This window comes from Mirounga angustirostris, unplaced genomic scaffold (genome assembly GCF_029215605.1).
Source record: "Mirounga angustirostris isolate CCGP_5_RB_7025 unplaced genomic scaffold, mMirAng1.0.hap1 SCAF_11, whole genome shotgun sequence".
NCBI classification, from domain to species: Eukaryota; Metazoa; Chordata; class Mammalia; order Carnivora; family Phocidae; genus Mirounga; species Mirounga angustirostris.
The window spans coordinates 36,538,099-36,551,484 of record NW_026991719.1 but is presented as its reverse complement, the minus strand read 5'-3'; the positions used below and the strand labels follow the sequence as shown (position 1 = coordinate 36,551,484).

General features: G+C 43.0%; 1 protein-coding gene and 1 pseudogene across 8 annotated transcripts in view; both read left to right on the top strand.

Annotated features, from left to right (window-relative positions):
• The first annotated feature begins 1,548 nt into the window (after positions 1-1,548).
• CASK (calcium/calmodulin dependent serine protein kinase) overlaps positions 1,549-13,386 on the top strand; it is a 344,800-nt gene continuing 332,962 nt past the window's right edge. For 3 of the 8 annotated variants that reach the window (XM_064573944.1, XM_064573939.1, XM_064573941.1), the window contains exon 1: positions 1,551-2,246. In XM_064573944.1, coding sequence (XP_064430014.1) covers positions 2,188-2,246 — 59 coding nt within the window. In that variant the 5' untranslated portion in view covers positions 1,551-2,187. Of the gene's footprint in view, positions 2,247-13,386 lie in introns of all 8 variants that reach the window. The other 5 variants (XM_064573940.1, XM_064573938.1, XM_064573945.1 and 2 more) reach the window with 3 other exon arrangements.
• LOC123851604 (U6 spliceosomal RNA) lies at positions 5,714-5,809 on the top strand (annotated as a pseudogene).

Genomic DNA, 13,386 nt, shown 5'->3' with positions numbered 1-13,386 from the left:
GGAAGATAACAAGCCCCAAAATGAAGTTGATAAGTCTTGGCATAACTCAGACTTGGGCTGGGGAGAGGAAGTGAAGCTGACAAGGTGACTTGTGAGGGTCACTGTGCACCAGGTGGACATGCCAACTTAGGGTGACAGTGACTTGGAACTGCTGGACTCTTAATGGAGGCAATGTTTCTCAGGCTTGAAATCTCCCTGTCTAGAGAATGCACAAGCTGTTGGGGAAATGAGGAAGACCTTCTCATACAATTACATTTTCCCTCTGAATTGCATTGCAAAAAAATGTTTAGTATTCAAATCCTTAACACTGGCAAATCTCTCAGTCTCTTGAGGGAGTGGTCAAGGGTTTGCACAAAACGTTTCTGAAGAGAAAATAGGCTGAGTCTCCACTCCCCCACCCCCCGCCACATTTTGGTAAATACTATCTCTTTCTTTTTCTTTTTTATTACTGCACTGAGAATTTTACCAGATAATTTCTAGAAGCTGACTTATGAACTAATTGGGCACTTCTGCTGTGCAGAGGAACAAAGACTTTTTTTATTGGTTCTTAACTGAGGCATATACCTGTCTGATGGCGTTGGCTCATTCTGCACATGCTCAGTTGAACAGAAATCTTCATATTGAATACAACCTAGCACAGCGGCAACACCCAGAACCTCACTCGCTGGCTGCCCTGTGCATCCACTCCCTCTAGTTGCATTTTTATCCTGACATGTCTAACATTTATAAGGAGTACAGGGAGCAGGGTAGGTACTGAAAGCTTGGCGGTGGGGGGAGGCGACATACAAAGGGGATTAAAGTGTCTGTCCCTGCCTTCCTGACCTCTCTCTAGGCTGTCTCTACTGAGGGCAAGCGCTGGATAGATATTTGTGGAGTTTGGGGCAGAATGAGGGAGAAGCTGTCGCTATGAATTGTCACTTATTGTTGCACACCTTCCTGGACAGTTTTTGTCTGGTTCTTCTTGTAGGTGGACGACCCCCCTTCCCCAAACCTCATTTGAAATAAGGAATGCAGCAGTGGCACTAAAAGCATCCGCCACCTAGCATGGTCTGGGATGTCAGCGTCTCCACCTCTCTTCTTGCTTTTCCCATTCATTAGGACCCTTCCCCAGCCTCTTTCCCCAGCAAAAACTGGGCAAGGTTTCCTGCGGTTACAAAAGGAGAGGGGAGCGACGGGGGTTAGAGCCTCTCGCTGCGGAGAGCCAAGAACGTGCGTTCGGTCGTGGACCTTTTGTCCCAGGGCCCCTTCCGCCGCTCGGTCGCGGAGGGGACGACCCGACCGGCTCCCACCTAAACAGCTGCGGCCCACGCGCCCCTCTGGCCGAAACCCCCCACCCCTTCTAGATCCCCGACGCCCGCCCGTTCGCCGTGACGTGGCCCGCGGCGCGCGCATGCGCCGCTCAGCCAGGTTCCCTGTCCCTCGGCCACCGCCTCCCGACGGGCTGGAGTGGGCGGGGCCTGTGGTTCTGGAAGCCGCGCGGCCGTAGAGGGAGGAGGGCGTGTGTGCGCGAGGCGGGTGCGCGGGGCTCGCGAGCTCGTCGGCGGTTGGGGCGGAGGAGGAGGAGCTGAAGGCGGTGGCCGCGACTCCCGCCCGCACAGACAGCCAGTCCCGCGAAGCCCCCTCCCACTCTCAGGCGGGCGGCGGCGGCGGCGGGAGGAGGAGAAGGAGGAGGGAGCGTCTCTGCCGCCGCCTCCTGGTCCCCAGCGCCGATCTGCCGCCGCCACCTCCCTCCGCGGTGATCCTCCCTCCATGGTCCTGCCACGGCCCCCCTTGTAGCCTGAGCTGCCCCGCGCCGCGCCGGAGCCAGACTCGGCAGAGGGAGCGGTCGCGGCCTCGCGGCCCGCGCGGGCTGACGAGAGGAGAGCGCGGCGCCGCGCCGTCCCCGAGGATCCGCACGCCGGGCAGCGCGGCCCGAGCAGCGCGAGGAGCAGCGGGCGGGCGGGCGGCGCCGGGCCCGGGCCGCCCTCGCTCCCGCGCCCCGGCCCCGCCGCCCGCGCCGGGGCCGTCGCCCGCAGAGGAAAGCGCCGCAGTCTCCGGGCCTCGCAGCCCCACTCGGGCGTCCTCAGCACCGAGGGCTCGCGGGTCCTGAGGGGAGGAGGCGAGCCAGGGGCCGGGCACTGAGCTCTTTGGCGCCCCCACCCCCGTTTTCGGAGCCCTCCACGCTGCGGCCGCTGTCCCCTCCGGACCATGGCCGACGACGACGTGCTGTTCGAGGATGTGTACGAGCTCTGCGAGGTGATCGGCAAGTGAGTCCCCACGCGAGGGAGCGGGAGTGTGGAAAAATGCATTTCAGTGATGCCCGACTCCTCCCGCACCGGCACCCGCTCTGGGCCTGCCCCCTGCCCTCCCTTCCCCTCCGCCTCCCTCGTCCTCCTCACCCGGGCGTATTTATAGACGTGTACCTGGACCTCCTGCGGGGCGGGGGTCCGGGGGGGTTCTCAGCGATCCGTGGAAGCCACCGAGCCGAGGTCGGCCACCCCACGAGGCGTGGGGCCGGCCGAAATCCGCTGTCTGCATTTTATCTGACGGTTGCACAGGGACGTGGCAGACCCGATTTTATAGTTGCTTCCTGGGAACAGTTGGGGTTATTGTTACCTTGCGTGTACCACAGACCATTAACGAAAAGAGCAGCTTGCATTTTCCTTTGCTTGCATGGAGCGGTAGAGAGAGAACGTCCAGGGTTTTTAATTGTGGGGTGTGTGTCTATTGTGCAGGATATTAGATAGATGCCTTTGTGTTCACCCCATGCACGGATTGGAGGGGGTCATTTTCAGACGGGGTGCGTTCAGTTTCAGCAAATTCCTCACCTGGTGTAGACCAGCGTGGAAAGAGTTGGGGGTATCCGAATTTTTAATGCCTCGTTATGCAATGACTGTTCAATCAGTGTTCGAGGCTTCCCTCGACTGTTGTTGGGATGGTGGTGGTTCGTGTGGTAGAGCCGTCTGCTTTGAGTCACCGGGCTGGTCTAGAATATAGAACTGACAGTCCAAATGCTCATCCTTTCATCTGTGTTGTAAAATTACACTAGGGAAAAGCAGGGAATCAGATTAATCACAGTGCTGATTGAGAATTAAATCTGCAGTTCCTCATCTAATTGTCCATTCCTTAAATCTATTTTGAATAGTTTCCTTTTCATTCTTGTCAAACAGTATTCCAAGTGCACAATCCTGCTAATTTGCTTGTGAGGGAAAAGGCTGGCGATCGGAAGTTGATTTCCTAGTTAGGCGTGTATTCTGTGCCTTTAGAAGTTGAGGAGATAAGATTTAAGAGCAATTTTTGCTTCTTTATTAAGGATCGCTAGGTAGCTACCATTGAAATATTTTACCTCTTTTTGAAAGCGGTGCTTTATTGTCTATTTTAAGGTCCGCAGTTGGGAAATGAAACCAAGACCTTAGAGCAGTTGGCTGTATCCCTTTTAAGTTGTCTGCAGTACTGGATTTCAATTTGTTTAAGTGCTGATAACTTGTATTTTTCCTTCTGTGCTGAGGTATTACCGTGTTGCCTCACTTGGTGAAATTATGAGTAGAGCTTGCTACACACTTTGCTCAGACCCAATGGATACAAGGACATGTTACTCCTTGCCCCTATTGTTACATGACCAGCCTGTCTAGGAGAGGAAGGATATCCAAATGTGCCCTGTAAAGTGCTTATGGAAGTGCTCTAGAGCAGCGCTGTCCAAAGATATATAATGCAAGACATATGTGTAATTTTTCTATACACAAATTTTATATATGCAAATTTTGCAATGGCCACATTAAAAAAATTAGAAGCAAATAGGTGCAATCAATTTTAATAAAATATTTTATTTAACACACTAGATCCAAACTATTAGCATTTCAACACATAATCAGTGCAGAAATTATTGAGGTATTTTACATCCTTTCTTTTTGTACTCAGTCTTTGAAATCCAGTGTGTATTTTACACTAACAACACATCTCAATTCTGACACTAAGCTAAATTTTCACCGGAAATACTTGATCTGTATTTGGGTTTCATAACCTTTGCATTTGCAAAAGTAGATTCACACACCCAAGTTTTCCCAAACGTATCTAAAAGTTTTCTAATAACCTAATCGATATCTCTTTCTAAATTTAAATTTTGATTAATTAAAATTAAATAAAATTGGAAATTCAGTTTCTCAGTTGGACTAGCCACATTTCAAGTGCTCCACAACCATATGTGGATAGCACTGTTCTGTAGAAACAAACGTGTTTTTAAAAAAATCTCCTTGGTTGGTTTCTTCATTCTTAGCACCCGGTGAAGGTAAATTAGGGTTTCCCAAAAGCTCCCAAATGATCGTGTGTGTGGGTGAATTATACTTGTTGTGTCTTAGTTATATTTGCTTTAAATGAGCCAGCAAAGTCATAATTGGAAAATGTGAAATTAAAGTGTTACTTATATTGTGATGACGGAATATAGCCATCATTGGGTCAATGTTAGTAACCAGTTCTGATTCCTTAAGGTCTGAAAGAGTGATATGATCTCTTTGGATATCAAAACGAAGTGGTCAGCATCACATTAGCACAGTGTTCTGCTGGCTTGTAATTGATTGAATGTTTTCAGGAAACACCTCTGGTAAGAACTAAATTCATCTTTTCTATTGCTTCAGAGCTGCATAAGGAGGGAGAGCAAGCTGATTCTAAGGTGATGGGTACCCTATGGCTTCCTTAACTATTGTGAACTTGAAATCTCATTCATACCCTACAAAGTCTGACTTGGTCAGTGCCATTTATAATGTGTCATTTCATGAAATAATGAATTCAAGGTAGCCTTCGTGGTAAAGAATGCAATGATAGTGTTCCTCACCCTGTGTAAAGGTTGAAGGTTTCTCCGGTAAATTGTCTCAGCATATCTTGATCTGGAAATTGAAATTCACTTGAGATTTTCTTGCAGGGACCTTGACAGCATACATTTTAACTTAGCATTTGTTCAACTGTAGCTTTAAACAGAAAGGCCTTGAAGATGTTCACTTGTACTGGAAACCTTTTTGTTGATTTCTATCCAAGTTCTCTAGAATTGTGATTTTCTTGTATACCAAATTAGTATCACAAATTGTTTTTGACCCTTAGGTGTTAATAGGCTTAAATTTCCACTGAGGTACTTTAAAACGGATTTCAATTTTCAAGATCAATTGACCACCCACTCACTCCCCTACCTCACTGCTTATGGACTCACTCACTCATCCAGTGTCTGCGAGGGAATCATGAGCCTGATTCATTAGGAATATTGGGAGGATGCCATTTCTTTAAAAAAAAAAATTAAACTCTTTCCCCATGTTTCTTATTTTTGAAAATCTTACAAAAGCTCCTTTGAATGCCCATTGTTTCCATAACATTTTCCTGTGTCACATCTTTCAAGTGACTGAAACAAATCGCCAATGATGGGACCTTATCCTAGTCCCAAAACTTCTCATCCTCTCAAATGTAGCAATTAGTGGGAAAGAAAGATTTTATGCAAATGCAGGAAATTGGCTCATTTTTATGCCGTGATCATTTACTGTATCTTTTGCTTTAGAGGTAAGTGTACAATCAGTAATATTACATGAAGGCAATTTTAAAGATGATTCATCCAAATTAAAGCTTAGAAATGCCTACCTTCATGGTACAGGAGTTTCTGTGAAAGAAAATAGCAAAAGGCACACCGTTTTCACCTTGTATGGGCTGCATATTTGCCCTGGTATTTAGGATTCTTAGTAACCTGTAACTTCTGACTTTCCTGCTTTGGTAGGACATACACTAAATTTGGAATGATGCAGCATGACCCCTGCTCAAGGATGACATGCAAGTTTGTGAGGCATGCTGAATTTGCTTGTACCTTGAGAGCACTTACCATATTTAATTACAGTTTCTTATTCACGAGTCTCTCTACCTAGCGAATAGGGAGCTTCTTGAGGGCAGGGAACATATATATCTTTCTCCATTACTTAACACAGGGCCTGCGATGTAACGGTTGCTCATTAGCTATGGAATGAATTGAGTAGTTTTAATAAAATCTCATTAAAAGGCAAAAAGCATGTTTATCAACCTCAGAGCAATTATTGTCCCAAAAGGCTGTATTAGTTTGAAGCAGTGGCTCTCTACCTGGCTGCATATTAGAATCACCAGGGGAGCTTTTAAAAAAGATCAATGCCAAGGCCCTGTGTCAGAGCAATAAAATCAGAATCTCTGGGAGTGGGTCCTGGACACTGGTATTTTTTGAAAGCTCTCTAAGTGATTCTAATATGCAGCTACGATTGACTCATTGGTTTAAAACTTGGGTGATGTATGTAGTATTTTGGGACTGGCTTTTCAGAGGCTTACAGGTTTTGAAAAGTAGAACAAATGCTTTTTGGGAGGTATTGAAGCCAAGAGACCAAAACGGGGATTTTATCTCCTCTATGCTGTGTCTCTGAGCCCTGGTGTTCAGAATTTTGTTTCAGCCTGTGTGTGGCTTTGATTTCTTGGGTCTTTTAAGATTCACATTGATTTATGACGCTCGTCTGATGCTAACACAGTGACTGATGTTTGGAACAACATGGAACGAGGATTGCTTCAATTAACAGTTGATGATGGCTGTCCACTACAACGACTTAATTTAATATTAAGAGATTTATCAGTTCAGTATGGATTGTGTTTGCACATATACTCTATTAAAAGAGTGTGGTTATGTTGCTTATATACTTCAAGTCCACACTTGCAATTCCGGTAACACCGTTTACCAGAGAATTGAGTTAAATGCAGCCTTTATGTAAACACTGGTTTAATCATTTGTAAAATATGTAATTTAACATGACAAAAAATTCAGCTTTACTCTTTTTACTAATCACCATGGCTTGCACATATATTGGTTGGCCCACTGATTTGGATTTCCAGTACCACAGAGGGGAACATTACAATACGTTGGAACATCTTTCTTGGAAATTGTATCTAGACATTGTAGGTAAATTAGTTTTTAGTGTCTGGAAAAGTATGAGCCCGAAGGAACCAGGAATTTACCAGAAATGTGTAGATGTTTCATGAAAGAAGTGCTTGATCAGAGTGACAGTTGTGTAGCAAGGTAGAAGAAACACAGTCACCCACTAGCCTGTTGGTGGCTCAGAAAGATTCAAGCCAAGGGGGATTAGCTGCAGTTCCACAGAAGAAAAACCTGTTAAACACGGTGTGGATGCCTGCACGTGGCGGGCCTTTTGGGGAGTAGGTAAGCAGTGTTGATTCCTGATGATGGTGTTTGGCTTCTGGGACGATTTGGAGGGAACTGAGCTTTTCTGCATGTGCACGGGTTTCTCGGAGTCTTCCTCATACCTGCTCTCTACAGATTGCCTTAGCACTTGGAGTTTCTGAAGTGTCGTTGGGCCGTTGTCTTTATAAAGACTTCCTGTGACTCCCTTGCGTGCTACGACTGTGACCTGCTTCTATGTCCTTGACATGTGCACTTCGCCCCCCTCCGTTTTCCCCCTTGAATCTGCAACACTTCACCTGACAAACTACCTCTCATGCGCCTTAAATTGTGTTCCTGGATATTTCCTTTAAATTGAAAATTCTTTTACCGTCCCCAGCTGTAGCTCCACTCAACAAATTAAAGAAGCAAGTATGCCTTCCTTTTTGAGATTGTTCTTGAATTACTGCATTTTTGTAAATGTTTTCACATTTTAAATTTGCCAAAAGCACTGTTTAAAAGAACTTTGACATAAGATTGTTTAAAGGTAAAAACAAAAATCTTTTTATCACTTAATGCTTACTTCATAAGGGGAATTGACATTTATGCCTTCTAATGTGAGGCACTTTACATATATTATCTCCTCTGATTATACCTGTTTTTCAGAAAACACTGCAATTCAGAGAGGGGTAACTTGCCCAAGATCACATGGAATTGCAACTGGTTCCAAAGTCCATTCATTTCATGCCGCATTCTGCTGCCCATTCCAGTTGTTAAAAATGCTACATCGGGTTTCTTTAAAGTGAGGCCCATGCCTTCATTTTCAGAGCTTATTTACAGCAAATTTTAATTGTTCGACACTCTAGTTCTATTTTTCACCCCTTCATTAGAGGTTCCATACGACTATTCATTGTTTCACCCATTTCATTTTTCTTTTTGTCTTTCTCATTAATGAGATATCCGCGTTTGTCGCCAAACTGATAAGTCTCTGCATTCTTTAGCAATGGAAATAGAGAATCTTGCCCATCCATCCAAAATACAATTTGTTTTGGAACTTTCTCTACGCCTTTTACTCTCCAGGTTTTTCCTTTCCACCCCCCTGCCCCAACAAACAGAATCGTTGATTAATGACTCCTAACTTGCCAAACCAGAAGTAATGAGGTGTCAGAGATAGGTGTCTGTTGAGAGTGGGGTGGGGTGGTTTCCACGGGGTGGTTATTCCTATATCCTGTGCTAAAAATCCTGCAGTTGTTCTCACTGACTCTGAAAACCGTGTGCTGAACTGCAGCTGCTGAGTTGTAAGCGTCTAGGCTGTCGGCCAGCACTGCACACCTAAATAGGCAAGTGACTGAGTTACTGCTGCAGAGCAGGCCCCTGACCCCAGCCAACGAGCTGATGGGGTGTGCAGCTCTCGCATTTTGGGTTTTATTTTTTAGTTGCAACTGGCAGTGCAGATTCTAAAACCACCAGATTTGGCTCTGAGTTCATGCAACAGGGTTCAAGGTGCGACAGGACCTGCTCTCTTCTTTCTCTCCTGGGGCCACCCATTGTCTTGGTATCCCCTCTTTGAACTGAGTGCAATGTAATTATCCTCATGGCCATTATGGTATTCTGGTATGACTAGTCATAGAGCCGAGTCAGTATAGGGAGAGTCTCCCTTCGTCCACACCAGGAAGATTTCGTGTCTGAAGCTAGTTTGGCTTAAAGGAAGTTAATATCTATTTGCAATGTTGAGATTTAATAATTTTCTATTACTTTCTCTTTATAAATTGACTAGTCTTTACAAAATAAATTATAAAATTAATTTTAAGATTTAGACCGTACAGAGGTAAATGCGTCTCTCTCTCCATTCTCCCACCATCCATGACCCCATTCTCCAGAGGTAACCATTGTCCAGGTCTTGTGCATATTTCTGGAAGGTCTTTGTTTAAAAAACAGAATGGGATCATATTTGTACACTATGCTGAAATATTAATTTTTCATTGAAAAACAGTGTCTCTGATGACCTTTCCATATGCATCTATGTCTCTGTCGAACTCTGTCTCCTCTTAAACCACTGCCCAGTATTCCATGGTATGGATTGGTTATTGTAGCTTTGAGTTGAGTGCAAGCCATTTGTAAGTAGACATCACTGGAAATGCTGAACTGGAGTTCGGGTGAGAGGTCTGGAATGACAGTGAAGGTTTGGGAAGTAAAACTGAGTGAATGAGTTTTTGACAGGTGACCAAGCTGGAGAGCTGTGGTTTGCTGTGTAATGCACTGAGCTAGAAAAGTCAGGATAGCTGGATGTCACAGAAGTTTTAACGTGGGGAGGATCAATAATGTAAAATGCCAACACACTGTGATGGACGATCAAAAAAAAAAGGGCTTGTTTATAGCAGAGAGGCAATTTAAAACATCTATCAAAATGAATATAATGTTAAATATCAATTCATGGTGTGACTGAAAAGCAAGGTTCTGTGCATGTTGGCAATGCAGTATTTCTCTGTGAATCCATCTCAACAGCATATTTAGGGTGAAAAAAAAGGAGCTGGTTTCTTTTTCATTATAATTGTGTTTTGTAGATTCTGATGGCTGGCTTTTAGGTAAAACCATTTGGTTTTCCTAAGATTAGGTGTTTTTCATTCCTCAGCGTGGTGCATAACTTTAAATTAAATGGGAGCCTTTAATGAAATGACATGGTAAATTTTACATTTACGTTTACTTTAAGTTCTTGATATTAGTCAAACCATTCTTATTTTCTTAAATCCCTTCCCCACAGGGAACTACATCCTTCCTTGTCTCAAGGTTTTGGGTCCCCTTTGGATGAGTGTAGTTAATGTCCCTCTACCCCCCTGCTCTCCAACTAACTTTGTTCATTGGCTTTTTGTAGTTGTGCACACCCATTCACAATAAGAAATGATTACTTTATTGTACTTAAGCCAATTTTTTGGTATGTAAGTGCACATTATTTCATTTTAGCATCCGTGTTCTATCACTGAACTGTTGCACATTATTTTTTCCAGTCTTTCTTATTTCTTTTTTTTTTTTTTTAAAGATTTTGTTTATTTATTTGACAGAGAGAGACACAGCGAGAGAGGGAACACAAGCTGGGGGAGTGGGAGAGGGAAAAGCAGGCTTCCCGCAGAGCAGGGAGCCCGATGCAGGGCTCGACCCCAGAACCCTGGGATCATGACCTGAGCTGAAGGCAGACACTTAACGACTGAGCCACCCAGGCGCCAAGTCTTTCTTATTTCTTTTAATACACTTTGTTTTGCTTTGTTACCATTGTTTTGAATATTTGAATCATTTACAGTTTGGAATGGTGACTGTGTTCTCTCTCTCTCTCAGTGTAGTTTAATAATATCCAAACTCTGCTATGTCGAGTCTGTATTTCAGGCTTTTAATTGTAACCCCGAGTTTAGAGTATCTTGATATATTTAAATCTAAGATGGAAATATAACTGCCTAGCTATACGCAGGTTCTAATGTTTTATTAAAATACTCTTGATGTTATTAATGCAATTACGAGTTCTCTAGGCCTGCTAAGATGGGCAGATTACCATTATACCACTGCTATTTTATGGAATCTAATTTGTGTTTTTAGGAAACGTCATAGATTTTCAGCCTTTCTGCTTACCCTTGGTATGTACTTTACCCCAAACATGGATCGACATTGTTTTGTAGTTTGTGAGGCAGCCCCCTAAGATGTGATCTGGTAGCCTTTGGGCACAGTGTGGCCATTTTCTTCTTATTTATAGAAAGAATGATAGCCACTTCACAAGCTATTTGCATGGATTAGTGATTGTAAAGTGCAGCATAAGTATTTTTTATTTCTAGAATGTCTCTGAGATACTCAAATTACTTTTGGCAGCTATGTAGATAAGTTTCAACAATTTCCAAATGTGCACTTTCTCAGTGCTAAACACAGGCTCTATTACATAAATAATATGGTGAAATGAACATTCTTTCCTATCATGTGGATAAAATTGTTAGTGGTGCTAACAGTTTCTTCATTTGTTCATTTATGCGTTCATTTCTAGCTGTGTGGCCCTGGCCAAGTTAGTTAACCTCTCTGAGTCTCAGTTTCTTTATCTGTAAAATGAGGATGATAGTATATGCCTTGCAGGATTGTTGTGAGGATTAAATAACATGATCTGTGTAAAATGACTAAAGGTAGTTGTTGTTATTTTAATTGCCATTATCATTTTTTTAAATATTTTTAATGTATTTTTTTTTTAAAGATTTTATTTATTCATTTATTTGGGAGAGTGAGAGAGAGAGAGAGAGCATGAGAGGGGGGAGGGTCAGAGGGAGAAGCAGACTCCCTGCCGAGCAGGGAGCCCGATGCGGAACTCGATCCCGGGACTCCAGGATCATGACCCGAGCCGAAGGCAGTCGCTTAACCGACTGAGCCACCCAGGCGCCCTTTTTAATGTATTTTTAAGTGAACTCTACCCCCATCGTTGGGCTCAAACTCACGACCCTGAGATCAAGTGTCGAGTGCTCCACTGACTGAGCCAGCCAGGCGCCCCGTTATTCACCAAATACTTGAGTTCTCTGGCCTCAAGGAGCTCTCTGTCAATGGGAGAAGTTAACAAATTGTTTAAATCTAATATAACTAGACATTCAGTCCTGTTAAAGCCAGGGTTGCATCTGACTTGTTTACCTAGTATCCTCCGCGTAACTTGGTAACTGACACACAGTAAGTACTCAGTTGTTGAAGGAGTGTTAAATGAGCAATCCAGAGACTGTGACCTCCTTCCTAGTCGTAAAAGGAAGTTGGGGAAATCTTTACAGAGGAGGTCAGGCCTGAATGATTTGTTAGTCGTCTTCTTGGGTAACTCATGTCATCTTTTTATGCTTGTTTCCTCATTTAGAAAACAGAGTAGAGGAATACAGGTCGGGAAAATTAAATCTTAATGAAGCTTAAAAAATATTTATCCTATTTTTTAAAATAACGAACCTTATTTTTTAGAGCAATTTTGGGTTCACAGCTCCTATTTTAGTTTAGTGACACAGATTACATATATAAGAAATTCAAACAATAAGCATAAAATTAAAGTTTTTAGGGATAACGTTAGGAATTTTTTTCTCTTCTTTTTGTTCTCAAATTCTATAGCTTGAGTGTTCATCATATGCTGGACACAGTGTTAAATTGTTTATATTTTTCTAATTTAACCTTGGCCACCAGCCTTCCCTTTGAGGCAATCACCCTCTCCCCTTTAACCAATGAGGAAGCTGAGCAAGATGATCAGTAACTTGCCCTGGGCAAAGTGTCAATAATAATAAGAGGCAGCATGGGGATTCATACCTGGTTATATATGACCCATCTAGACGCCTGCTCTTCAGTACTGTTTTACTGCTTGTCATTTAGTATGAACAGAGGTTGTCTTTTCAGGGCTAGTCCTAAATATAAGACTCTAACATTCTGATTTTAGATGTTTCAGCAGGTTAATAGAATGCATTTTTTTGGTAACAACTTTATTGAGATGTGATTCACATACCATAAAATTCACCAATGTAAAGTGTACAATTCAGTGGGATTTAGTATATTCACAGAGTTGTGCAACCATCACCACAAGAAATTTCCAAACATTTTCATCACCCCAAAAAGAAACCCTGTATATGTTAGCTCTCAACCCCATCTTTCCCTAACCCTAAGTAACAACCGATCTACCTTCTATCTCTACAGATGTGTCTGTTCTGGACATTGCATATAAATGGAATCATACCATATATGACTGCTTCTTTGAGCATAATGTTTTCAAAGTTTATCCAAGTTGTAGATGTATTGGTACTTCATCTTTAAAGCCCAGTAATATTACGTTGTGTGGATAGACCACATTTTGCTGATCCATTCATCAGTTCATGGGCCGTTTGGGTGGTTTTCATCCTTTGGTTATCATAAATAATCCTGCTATGGACATTGACCTACAAGTTTTTGTGTGGACATATATTCTTATTTCTCTTGGGTATATACGTAGGAGTAGAATTGCTGGGTCAAATGGTAACTCTGTGTTTAACATTTTGAGGAACTGCCAGACTATTTCCCAAAGCTGTCATGCCATTTTACATTCCCACCAACAGTGTATGAGGGTTAGAATGCTTTTTAATCAGGTAAGTAGTATCAGAGTTTGCCTGTAGAGTCTGTTCAATACACTGTAATATAAATAAAAGTAAATTGTATGAGTTCTTAGTTAACTTTTTATCTCATGGACCTGTTTATACTGATTTTCATCAGTTTTAGATTTTGTATACCAAGGGTTGGCA